The sequence below is a fragment of the Capricornis sumatraensis genome, chromosome 4 (genome assembly GCF_032405125.1).
Source record: "Capricornis sumatraensis isolate serow.1 chromosome 4, serow.2, whole genome shotgun sequence".
In the NCBI taxonomy this organism is placed as follows: Eukaryota; Metazoa; Chordata; class Mammalia; order Artiodactyla; family Bovidae; genus Capricornis; species Capricornis sumatraensis.
Genome location: NC_091072.1, coordinates 163,605,094 through 163,618,497, shown reverse-complemented (window position 1 = coordinate 163,618,497; position 13,404 = coordinate 163,605,094). Strand labels below are relative to the sequence as shown.

General features: G+C 44.0%; 1 protein-coding gene across 1 annotated transcript in view; it reads right to left on the bottom strand.

The window, feature by feature from the left end:
* MOV10L1 (Mov10 like RNA helicase 1) overlaps positions 1 to 13,404 on the bottom strand; it is a 61,070-nt gene that overhangs the window by 9,334 nt on the left and 38,332 nt on the right. Inside the window, exons 14-15 of the mRNA XM_068971570.1 lie at positions 5,372 to 5,430; positions 4,842 to 4,939 (exon numbers count right to left, since the gene is read on the bottom strand). Coding sequence (XP_068827671.1) covers positions 4,842 to 4,939; positions 5,372 to 5,430 — 157 coding nt within the window. The remainder of the gene's footprint in view (positions 1 to 4,841; positions 4,940 to 5,371; positions 5,431 to 13,404) is intronic.

The window sequence follows — 13,404 nt, the reverse complement described above, 5'->3', positions numbered from 1 at the left end:
ATTACAGGCCAGTATCATTGATGAACATAGATGCAAAAATTCTCAACAAATTCTAGCAAACAGAATTTTTAAACAGAACACATTAAAAAGCTCATATCCCATGATCAAGTTGGGTTTATTTCAGGGATGCAAGATTCTTCAATATATGCACACCAATCAATGTGATATACCATATCAACAAATTGAAAGATAAAAACCATCTGTATCTCAATAGATACAGAAAAAGCCTTTGACAAAATTCAGCACCCATTTATGATAAAAATGCTCCAGAAAATGGGCACAGAAGGAACCTACTTCAACATGGTAAAGGCCATATATGAAAAGCCCACAGCGAACATTATTCTCTATGGTGAAAAACTAAAACCACTCCCTGTAAGATCAGGAACCAGACAAGGGTGTCCACTCTCACCACAGTTATTCAGAACAGTCCTGGAAGTCCTACCCAAGACAACTGGAGAAGAAGAAGAAATGAAAGGATCCAGATGGGAGAAGAAGTCAAAGCTTCTGCTTCTCTGTCACACATGAACGAGAATCAGCCGAAGGCACCGCCCTGTCCCCTCCTCCCGTCTCCCGCCCCGCCCCACCCACCCCTTTCCCCTCCTCCCGTCTCCTGCTCCACCCCACCCTCCCGCCTGCGGCAGAGCCCCTGATTCAGTCCTGAGTCATGCAGCGAATTCCCACTGCCTGTCTATCTCACTATGGTTTGTGAATTTCCATGCTAGTCTCTCCATACATCTCCCCTTCTCCCTCCTCCCCTCCCACCGTGTCCGTAGGTCTGTTCTCTCTCTCTGTTTCTCCACTGCTGCCCAGAAAATAAATTCATCAGTGTCATCTCTTCAGATCCCATGTATACGTGTCAGTATATGATATTTATCTTTCTTCACTCTGTATAATAGGCCCTAGTTTCATCCACCTCATCAGAACAGATTCAAATGCGTTCCTCTTAACGGCTGAGTAGTATTCCATGTACATATGTACCACAGCTTCTTTATCCATTCATCTGTCAACGGACATCTAAGTTGCTTCCATGTTGCAGCTATCGTAGATAGTGCTGGAATGAACACTGGGATTCATGTGTCTTTTTCAGTTTTTATTTCCTCAGGATATATACCTAGGAGTGGGATTGCTGGGTCATATGGTGGCTCAGAGGTTAAAGCGTCTGTCTACAAGGCGGGAGACGTGGGTTCGATCCCTGGGTCGGGAAGATCCCCTGGAGAAGGAAATGGCAACCCACTCCAGTATTCTTGCCTGGAGACTCCCATGGAGAAGCCTGGTGGGCTACAGTCCACGGGGTCGCAAAGAGTTGGACACGACTGAGCGACTTAACTTTCACTTCCATGGTGGTTTTATAAGGAGTTTTTTAAGAAGTCTCCATACCATCTTTCATCATTTTACATTCCCATCAGCAATGCAAGATTGTTCCCTTTTCTCCACACCCTCTCCAGCATTAATTGTTTGTAAACCTTCTGATGATGCCTATTCTGACTGGTGTGAGGTGCTACCTCATCGTGGTTTTGATTTGCATTTCTCTAATAATGACTGATGTTGAGCATCTTTTCATGTGCTTGTTAGCCATCTGTATATCTTCTTTGGAGAAATGTCTCTTCGAATCCCTTTCCCACCTTTTGATTCGGTTGTTTGCTTTTCTGGTATTGAGTTGTATGAGCTGCTTGTGTCTTTTGGAAATTTATTGTTTATCACTTGTTTCCTTTGCTAATATCTTCTCTGATTCTGAGGGTTGTCTTTTCACCTTGTTTGTGGTTTCCTTTGCTGTGCAAAAGCTTTTAAGTTTAATTAGGTCCCACTTGTTTATTTTTGTTTATATTTCCATTACTCTAGGAGGTGGTCACAGAAGATCTTGCTTTGATTTATGTCATCAAATGTTCTGCCTATGTTCTCCACGAAGAGTTTAATAGTTTCTGGTCTTATGTTTAGGTCTTTAATCCATTTTGAGTTTATCTTTATGTATGGTGTTAGGTTATAGCTCTACATAGTCAGCATAAATAAGACCAGGAGTTGACTGTGGCTCAGATCACAAACTCCTTATTGCCAAATTCAAACTTAAATTGAAGAAAGTAGGGAAAACCACTAGGACATTCAGGTCTGACCTAAATCAAATCCCTTACAATTATACACTGGAAGTGACAAATAGATTCAAGGGATTAGAGCTGACACACAGAGTGCCTGAAGAACGACAGAGAGAGGTTCATGACGTTGTACAGGAGGCAGGGATCAAGACCATCCCCAAGGGGAAAAACGCAGAAAGGCAAAGTGGTTGTCTGAGGAGGTCTTACAAATAGCTGTGAAAAGAAGAGAAGCTAACGGTAAAGGAGAAAAGGAAAGATATACCCATTTGAATGCAGAGTTCCAAAGAATAGCAAGGATAGATAAGAAAGCCTTCCTCAGTGATCACTGCACAGAAATACAGGAAAACAATAGAATGGGAAAGACTAGAGATCTCTTCAAGAAAATTTAGAGATACCAAGGGAAGATTTCATGCAAAGATGGGCTCAATAAAGGACAGAAATGGTAGGGACCTAACAGAAGCAGAAGATATTAAGAAGAGGTAGCAAGGATACACAGAACTGTACAAAAAAAAGATCTTCACGACCCAGATAATCACAATGCTGTGATCACTCATCTAGAGCCAGACATCTTGGAATGTGATGTCAATGGGCCTTAGAAAGCATCACTACAAACAAAGCTAGTGGAGGTGATGGAATTCCAGTTGAGCTGTTTCCAATCCTAAAAGATGCTGCTGCAAAAGTGCTGCACTCAATATGCAAGCAAATTTGGAAAACCCAGCAGTGGCCACAGGACTGGAAAAGGTCAATTTTCATTCCAATTCCAAAGAAAGGCAATGCCAAAGAATGCTCAAACTACCACACAACTGCACTCATCTTACATGCTAGTAAAGTAATGCTCAAAATTCTCCAATGTGGGCTTCAACAGTACATGAACCATTAACTTTCAGATGCTCAAGCTGGATTTAGAAAAGGCACAGGAACCAGAGATCAAATTGCCAACATTCACTGGATCATGGAAAAACCAAGAAAGTTCCAGAAAAACATCTATTTCTGCTTTATTGACTATGCCAAAGCCTTTGACTGTACAGATCACAACAAACTGGAAAATTCTTAAAGAGGTGGGAATACCAGACCACCTGACCTACCTCCTGAGAAATCTGTATGCAGGTCAGGAAGCAACAGTTAGAACTGGACATGGAACAACAGACTGGTTCCAAATAGGAAAAGGAGTACGCCAAGGCTTTATATTGTTACCCTGCTTGTTTAACTTCTATGCAGAGTACATCATGAGAAACGCTGGGCTGAAAGAAGCACAAGCTGGAATCAAGATTACTGGGAGAAATATCCATAGCCTCAGATGTGCAGATAACACCACCCTTATGGCAGAAAGTGAAGAAGAACTAAAGGGCCTCTTGATGAAAGTGAAAGAGGAGAGTGAAAAAGTTGTCTTAAAGCTCAGCACTCAGAAAACGAAGATCATGGCATCCGGTCCCATCACTTCATGGGAAATAGATGGGGAAACAGTGGAAACAGTGACAGATTTTTTTTTTGTGGGCTCCAAAATCACCGCAGATGGTAATTGCAGCCAAGAAATTAAAAGACATTTACTCCTTGGAAGGAAAGTTATGACCATCCTAGACAGCATATTAAAAAGCAGAGACATTACTTTGCCAACAAAGGTCCATCTAGTAAAAGTGATGGTTTTTCCAGGGGCCATGTACGGATGTGAGAGTTGGACTATAAGTACAGCTGAGTGTCAAAGAACTGATGCTTTTGAACTGTGGTGTTGGAGAAGACTCTTGAGAGTCCCTTGGACTGCAAGGAGATCAAACCAGTCCATCGTAAAGGAGATCAGTCCTGGATAGTCATTGGAAGGACTGATGCTGAAGCTGAAACTCCAGTACTTTGGCCACCTGATGCAAAGAGCTGACTCATTTGAAAAGATCCTAATGCTGGGAAAGATTGGAGGTGGGAGGAGAAGGGGATGACAGAGGATGAGATGGTTGGATGGCATCACCGACTCGGTAGACACACATTTGAGTAAGCTCCGGGAGTTGGTGGTGGACAGGGAGGCCTGGCGTGCTGCAGTCCATGGGGTTGCAAAGAGTTGGACATGACTGAGCGACTGAACTGAACTGATTTCCTTCATCAGTGTCTTATAGTTTTCTGTATACAGGTCTTTTTTCACGTTAGCTAAGTTTATTCCTAGATATTAATTCTTTTTGTTGCAATGGTGAATGGGATTGATTCCTTAATTTCTCTTTCAGAGAAAGAGCTATGAACCTATGGACACAGTGGGAAGAGTTGAGGGAGAAGGGGAGATGTACGGAGAGAGTAACATGGAAATTCACAATACCATACGTAAGATAAGATAGCCAACGGGAATTTGCTGTATGACTGAGGGAACTCAAACAGGGCCCTGCGACAGGCGGGAGGGTGGGTGGGGGAGGGAGATGGGAGGGAGGGAACATGAGTGTGCCTATGGTTGATTCTTGTTTATGAATGACAGTAAACCACAAAATTCTGTACAGCAATTAGCTTTCAATTAAAAAATTAAAGAGTAAATAAAAACAAATGAACAAACAAAAAAATAAAACTACGTGCTCACACAATATATCCTTATCTTCCTTTTCCCTACTTAGTATATTGCAGCTGTCATCACCCTACATGTAAAGGTGCACAGACTTTACACAGTGACTAGCTGTACTTTCATCGCGATGTGGGGTTATTTGTGAACTACACTCCCCATACTCCCCTGATGCGCCAGTAAACTGAGAGGAAACTGTTACCTATTTACACATATCTAAGCAGTACCTTGGAGGTAGACTGTCCGTCACTTTTGGTGTCTTGTGCATGGGTCCAATTCCATGTCACCTGGGGAGGCTGTAAGATGATTTCTTCTGGAAACAACACTTTTAAAACAAGACAGCATGAGAAGGCAGATATTACTGAGAAGCTGAGAAAGGTGAGTAGAGAAGACATACACGTCTGTGTGACCCTCTGCCCCCTGCTCCGGGTCTGCTGCTCAGCCGCAGCGTAATGCCAGCACCGCACGTTCTTTGCAACCATGCCATGCTCGTGTTCATTTGTAGTGCACACACGAGTTATATTAAGAAGGGAAGGCAGAGTACAACCATTTCATTGTTAATAATTCAAGCGTGCTATTTCTACATACTTGAAATTGTCAGAAAACACTGAACCTCCCCAGCAGAAAAAACACTGGCTCTCAGAATTTCCATTCACTTCTAATGTATGGCTGAAGAAACTGACTTACACAAAATTCTACAGGAAGCTTCTAAAATACTCCAGGAAGATATACCACCATCATCCCCCAAAAGTAGTACCTTTTACCCCCAAGTGGATGACCTGTTCAAGTGCAAAGTGGCACCGTCTGCTGGTGGTCCTGCGGAGGAGAAAGCAACACAGGTCAGCACCGGGCGCCTCAGTAGACGGGCGCCCAGAGCCCCAGCTGGGCAGCACACCAGCCCGCCAGCCATGAGGCCGCCACCAGCATGCCAAGAGTTCGTCAGGAAAACCTCCAACGTGTCAGGGTAGCAGGGATGCGTTCCCTTCTGGGACTATCTCTGCTTTAATGTATAAAGTGAACAAGGAGAAAAAAAAGAAAACAGAGCCTGTGACGTGTCAGAGAGATAGTAACAGTGCTGCATCAGTAGGAAAGTGTTAGGTTGGTGAAAAAGTAATTTTGGTTTTGCACTGTTGCACTTTGCCATTTGATTCTGGAATACATTCTTAAATAAATGCAGATATGTTATACATCATTTTAATGAACATTTCTCACTTTATGTCTTTTTTGTTACTGACTTACTACTTCTTTATTTGAGATTATGGAAATAATGTTTGACAAAAAGCACATTTGAGCAACTTTTTTATTCAAGTTCAGAATGGGTCATAAAGCAGCAGAGATAACTCACAACATCAACAGCTCACTTGGTCTAGGAATGTTAACGAATGCACAGTGCACTCATGGTTCAAGAAGTTTTACAAAGGAGATGAGAGCCTTGAAGACAGGGAGCACAGTGGCTGGCCATCAGAAGCTGACAACGACCAGCTGAGAGCAATCATCGAAGCGGATCCTCTTACAACTACACGAGAAGCTGCCAAAGAACCCAATGGCGACCATTCTAGGGTTGTTCAGCACTCGGAGCAAATTGGAAAAGCGAAAAAACTTGGTAAGTGGGTGCCTTATGAGCTGACTGAAAATCAAAATCATCATTCTACGCAACAACAGACCATTTCCCGGTCAGACTGTGATATGTGACAAAAGGTAGATTTTATATGACAACCAGCAATGACCAGCTCAGTGGCTGGGCCAAGAAGCTCCAAAGCAATTCCCAAAGCCAAACTCACACCAAGAAAGGTCATGGTGACTGTTCTGTCATCTGCTGCCCGTCTGATCCACTACAGCTTTCCAAATCCTGGCTAAATCACTACATCTGAGAAGTATGCTCAGCAAATGGGTGAGATGCACTAGAAACTGCAATGCCTGCAGCTGCTACTGGCCAACAGAAAGGGCCCAATTCTCCACGACAACGCCCTCATATGTCATGCAACCAATGCTGCAAAAGTTGAAGGAATTGGGCTGTAAAGTTTTGCCTCATCTGCCATTTTCACCAGACCTCTTGCCAACCAACTGCGTCTTCTTCAAGCATCCTGGTAACTTTTGGCAGGGAAAACACTTCCACAACCAAGAGGAAGCAGAAAATGCTTTCCAAGAGTTCATCAAATCCCGAAGAACGGATTTTTGCACTACAGGAATAAACAAACTTACTTCTCGCTGGCAAACATGTATTGATTGTAATGGTTCCTATTTCGACTAATAAAGATGTGTTTGCGTCTAGTCATAATGATTCAAAATTCACAGTCTGAAACTGCAATCATGTTTGCACCCATCTAGTAACTTTCAGCTTTCCAAGTGGATCTGTGGTTAAGTCTGCCTTGCAATGCAGGGGACACTGGTTCGATCCCTGGCCCAGGAAGATCCCACCTGTCGTGGGGCAACTAGGTCCATGCACAACTACTGAGCCCTTGAGCCTAGAGCCTGTGCTCTACGGAGAAGCCACCGCAGTGAGGCGTCTGCAGCACCCCAACCAGAGAGCGGCCCCCATTCGCCCCAACCAGAGAAAGCCTGAGCTCAGCAGCAAAGGCCCAGCACAGCCAAAAATAAGTAAAAATACTTTTTTAAAGGGAAGTAACTGATGGTGAAGATTCACTCTTATGAAATTTATTCAAAACAGTTAAAAGATACACTGAGGCATGTTAAAAATTTTAAGAGTTTATTAGAGCAAAAACTGATCACAATCAGGCAGTCAGGCAGTCCAAACCGCAGACACAAAGGAGCATGGGGAGCTGCTCAAACAGAAGGCTTTAACAGGCAGGAAGGAGCGGGCGTGAGCAAGGGGCTGAGGCCGAAAGGGCACGCGACAAGCGAGAATGGGAGGGGACCTGAATGAAGTGTACGACTCAGCCAGTCTGCTGGGCCCTGGAGACTAACTCAGTCCTGTAGACCAGCCCTGCTCCAAGTGAAGCGAGATGCCTGCTGCCCCTGAAGTGGGCCAAAAGGGCCCATCACGCCATCCTGAGAGTCTCAACAGGCTCTCTGTAGAAACTGACAGGCTGAATCTAAAATCCCCAGGGAATGCCAACATGTAGGACAGCGCCCTTCTGCACAAGAGGGACTCACTGGGGGCTGTCCCCTCGACTCTCTGACCCGCCACGAGGGCATCAGGAAGGGACTCTGGGGTGTGGCTGCGAGACAGACACGTGCATCCGTGGAGCAGGACAGAGAGCTTCCACAGGCACAGGCCAACTGGCTTTCAAAGAGGTGAAAAGGTCACTCACTAGACGAAGGACAGTCTGTCTTTTCAACAAACGGTGCTGGGACAGCTGGACGCCCTCTGCCCCTGGTCAACCTATACCTTGCATCATCCGTAAAAAGGAAATAGATCATAAATACAAAACTTCAAGCTGTAAAATTTCTATTATAGGAGAAAACCCTTATGACCTTGAGTTTGGGAGACTTCTTAAACGTGTCACCGAAGGTATTGCCCATCAGAGAAAAACTGGTACACTGAACGTCATCAAAATTAAGAATTTCTGCTATTTAAAAGGCACTGCTAGAAACAATGAGAACACAAGCCGCAGTCAGAGAAAACACTTCCAAAAAACACACCTCATGAAGGACTTGCACTAAGAATGTGTGAACAATTCTCCAGATGAACAGAAATAAAGCAAATGATGGAGGCTATGACTCACAGACAGGAGCAGGCGCTCTCACCAAGACCAAGTGATGCCAGCAAGTGTTGGTCATCAGAGCAAGGACCGCTGAGACCACAGGAGCTGCACAGCTCACACCACCACGAGCAGCAGCAAGACCAACCATCCAGGGGCTGCGAGCTTCTGGGGCAGGTGGAGCCTCACACATGCTGGTGGGCACACAGGCAGTGCAGCCACTGGAGGAGGGCCTGGCAGTGTCTCTGGATGCCCAGTGTACACCAGCTGCTGTACACAGCTGTGGCACTGCCAGGCGCTTACCCAAGAGAAGGGAAAATGCCTGTCCACACAGACCCTCAGGCATGATGCTCACAGCAGCTCCGTCTGTGACGGCCACGATCAGGAAAAAAGCCAGCGTCCAACCACAGGTGCCTGGATTAGTGAGCTAGGGTATGATCTTATAAGGGAATATTACTCATAAAAAGGAATGAATTCATGCAAAAGTAAGGCTGAATCTCAAGATAATTAGCTTTGTGAAAGATGCCAGGCAAAAAGAGAGTAGGTCCTGTATGTTTCCAATTAACATAAACTCTATGAAATGAAAACGAGCCTCTGGATACTGGGCCCTGGGGCACAGACAAGGCACGACAGGGCACCAGGAAACACCTGCAGAGCCAGACCCACCGGGGTCTTCACTGCAAGATGGATCCAACGGGCATGCAAACGTCAAAATCGTGAAACTGTACACTTCAAACAGGAAAAGCATTTTATGATCACTGTATCTCAGTAAACCTACTTTTTTAAGGAGGAAAAATGCTTGCAAAGGAGCGTAAGGGAGGACCATCTGTGCATCAAGAGGCCTGGCCTCCTGGTTCTGTCTCACTTGCTGCACTGCTGTGTCGTCCATTCTCATTTTTCAAAACAAGTAGGAAATACAGATTTTCTCAAGTGTGAAATGATCTGATTTTGAGTAACTTAATTTGTTGCTGTTGTTCAGTCACTAAGTTATGTCCAACTCCTTGAAAACCCATGGACTGCAGAATGCCAGGCTTCCCTGTCCTAAAATCTGTTACTGTTTCCACTGTTTCCCCATCAATCTGGCATGAAGTGATGGGACCGGATGCCATGATCATCGTTTTCTGAATGTGAGATTGAAGCCAACTTTTTCATTCTCCTCTTTCACTTTCATCAAGAGGCTCTTCAGTTCCTCTTTGCTTTCTGCTGTAAGGGTAGCGTGATCTGCGTATCTGAGATTATTGATATTTCTCCTGGCAATCTTGATTCCAGACTGTGCTTCATCCAGTCCAGCGTTTCTCATGATGTACTCAGCATATAAGTTAAATAAGCAGGGTGACAAGATACAGCTTTGACGTACTCCTTTTCCTATTTGTAACCAGTCTGTGAGGAACTCCGCCCATGGCAAAGGTCGTGAGGAAGGAGGCTTCGGCATACGCAAAGGCGGGATCGAGCCTCAGGAAACCCCGTTCCCGAGCATCTACCCCCGAAACCAGACTGCCTACTTTACTCATGCTCTCACCTACTCCTCTGACTTTACGGGGGGCTCTCCCCCATCACCATTTCTCTCGGAGAAGGAGTTACCTTGCAGCTCCAGTTAATAAAATTCCTGGGCATGACAAGAGTGTTTCAACTTACAAACTCCTCTGAAGTTTCTCTAGCCTGCTGAGCGGGTTCGTCCGGCCGCATGTGATTGTTTACAGCCTCCCAACCATGACAGGCACGAGATGCTTTAAACTTTCTATATACAGACTCTTTTGAAAAGTTAGAAAATTATTAGTATAGTATAGTGGGTTGATTAGGAATTATATTGGTGAAGGGTTTTTCATTTACTGTGCCAATAATTACTGCTAATTCCCTGCCCTGGGTGTGACAAGGGTGTCTCAGGTCAAACCTCTCTGCTGGCAAACTAGCTTGTGTGACAGGATTATCCATACTCCTGCCAAGCACATGATTGTTTACTACCTCTCAACCATAAACAGCACAGAGTTTGGAGTATTTTGAAAGTCTTAATTAGCATAGGGCTTTTCTCATTGTTGAGTCAATGACTGCTGCCAGGCCTCCATATCGTTAGGCACCTGGGAATATATTAATCAATGTATTTGGAATATAGCAAAGGAAATACAGTAGTTTTTGATGTTAGCAATACTAGACTTTTTGAGTTAATGAATTTTTTCTTTTGTTATAGATCACTGTACTTTATTATAAATCACTGTGTCCTTGCTATGTAAAAATGTAACTTTATCACTATCTTAAGATTAAATAGATCTTAAGGGGAATACTGGTGAAGGGTTTTCATTTGTTGAGCCAATATTTGCTGCTGAATCTCCATATTCCTTGCCCTTATAATGAATATAACTAGCATATAGGAGAAATAAGTATTAACCTTTAAGATTAATCATGTTAAACTTTAGACTGAGTAAATTCCTTTCTTGATTGTAACCCCCTACACCCTCACCCTATAGGAATGCAACTTTACTTGGAGGGTGGCTCTTGGTTTAAGAAAAAATCACCCCTGGAAAAAATAAGTTTTCTGGTTGACTGACCGTTATCAGAAAGGGCCATAAAATGTCAGCAGGCCTCATGGCCAGAAGATGATGTAAAACCCATAAGACCTTTGTATAATTTTATATGAAGCACCTGATTGTGACAAGGGTCAGGTCTGCTGACCCCCACGTGACTATGTAGTCATCCCTATGTATAACAAAAAGTATATAAGCAAACCTGAAAAATAAAGAAATGGGGTCAGTTTCTGCAAAGACTGATTCTCCCGTGTCGTTCTTTCCCCTTCTGGCTGAATTCCCATCTGGTACAATGGCACCCCACTCCAGTACTCTTGCCTGGAAAATCCCATGGATGGAGGAGCCTGGTAGGCTGCAGTCCATGGGGTCGCTAAGAGTCGGACACGACTGAGCGACTTCACTTTCACTTTTCACTTTCATACATTGGAGAAGGAAATGGCAACCCACTCCAGTGTTCTCACCTGGAGAATCCCAGGGATGGGGGAGCCTGGTGGGCTTCCGTCTATGGGGTCACACAGAGTCGGACACGACTGAAGTGACTTAGCAGCAGCAGCAGCAGCAGCACGTGGGTACTCACAAAGCCTGCTAATTTTGCCTGGGCTTCTAAGATCGGACCAGGGAGGCCTCAGTGCCTCCTCTCCTTCGGGAGAACGGAAAGACACCTGTGGCCTACGTAGGTGGTGACTGGCATTCCACGTAAACCAAGTTATTCAGCCTCTTTTTCTCCACTAATATTTCCTACTACACTATCCGTTTCTAATCTCTCTATATATCTGTAATTAAATACATTTTTTCCTAGGACGCCTACTCTGTCTCCCCTTCGAATTACCCTGGATCCACCGGGGCTGGACCCCTGCAGTTCCATGTCCAGTTCTAACTGTTGCTTCCTGACCCGCATTCAGATTTCTTAGGAGACAGGAAAGGTGGTCTGGTATTCCCATCTCTTTCAGAATTTTCCACAGTTTGTTGCGATCCACACAGTCAGGCTTTCGCGTAGTAAATAAAGCAGAAGTAGATGCTTTTCTGGAACTCACTTGCTTTTTCCATAATCCAATAGATGTCGGGAATTTGATCTCTGGTTCCTCTGCCTTTTCTAAATTCAGCTTGAATATCTGGAATTTCTCAGTTCATGTACCACTGAAACCTCACTTGGAGAATTTTGAGCATTACTTTGCTTGCATGTGAGATGAGTGCAATTGTGCAATAGTTAGAACATTCTTTGGCATTGCCTTTCTTTGGGATTGGAATGAAAACTGACCTCTTCCAGTCCTGTGGCCACTGCTGGGTTTTCCAAATTTGCTGGGATATTGACTGCAGCACTTTTACAGCATCATCTTTTAGGATCTGAAATAGCTCAGTTGGAATTCTATCACCTCCACTAGCTTTGTTCGTAGTGATGCTTCCTAAGGCCCATTGACATCACATTCCAGGATGTCTGGCTCTAGGTGAGTGATTACGCCATCATAGTTACCTGGGTCATGAAGATCTTTTTTGTATAGTTCTTGGGTGTATTCTTGCCACCTCTTCTTAATATCTTCTGCTTCTGTTAGGTCCCTACCATTTCTGTGCTTTATTGAGCCCATCTTTGCATGAAATGTTCCCTTGGTATCTCTAATTTTCTTGAAGAGATCTCTAGTCTTTCCCATTCTATTGTTTTCCTGTATTTCTGTGCAGTGATCACTGAGGAAGGCTTTCTTATTTCTCCTTGCTATTCTTTGGAACTCTGCATTCAAATGGGTTTATCTTTCCTTTTCTCTTTTGCCTTTAGCTTCTCTTCTTTTCACAGCTGTTTGTAAGGCCTCCTCAGACAACCACTTTGCCTTTCTGCATTTCTTTTTCTTGGGGATGGTCTTGATCCCTGCCTCCTGTACAACATCATGAACCTCCATCCCTAGTTCTTCAGGCACTCTATTAGATCTAATTCCTTGAATGTATTTCTCACCTCCAGTGTATAATCATAAGGGATTTGATTTAGGTCATACCTGAATGTTCTAGTGGTTTTCCCTACTTTCCTCAATTTCAGTCTGAAGTCAGCAATAAGGAATTCATGATCTGAGCCACAGTCAGCTCCCGGTCTTGTTTTTGCTGACTATACAGAGTTTCTCTATCTTTGGCTGCAAAGAATATAATCAATCTGATTTCGGTATTGATCATCTGGTGATGTCCATGCATAGAGTCTTCTCTTGTGTTACTGAAAAAGGGTGTTTGCTATGACCAGTGCATTCTCTTGGCAAAACTCTGTTAGCCTTTGCCCTGCTTCATTTTGTACTCCAAGGCCAAACTTGCCTGTTACTCCAAGTATCTCTTGACTTCCTACTTTTGCATTCCAGTCCCCTATGATGAAAAGCACGTTTTTTGGGGGGCGTTAGTCCTAGAAGGTCTTGTAGGTCTTCATAGAACTGTTCAACTTCAGCTTCTTCACCATTAGTGGTTGGGGCATAGACTTGGATTACTGTGATAATGAATGATTTGCCTTGGAAATGAACACAGATCCTTCTGTTGTTTTTGAGATTGCACCCAAGTACTGCATTTCAGACTCTTTTGTTGACTATGAGGGCTACTCCATTTCTTCTAAGGGATTCTTGCCCACGGTAGTAGATATAATGGTC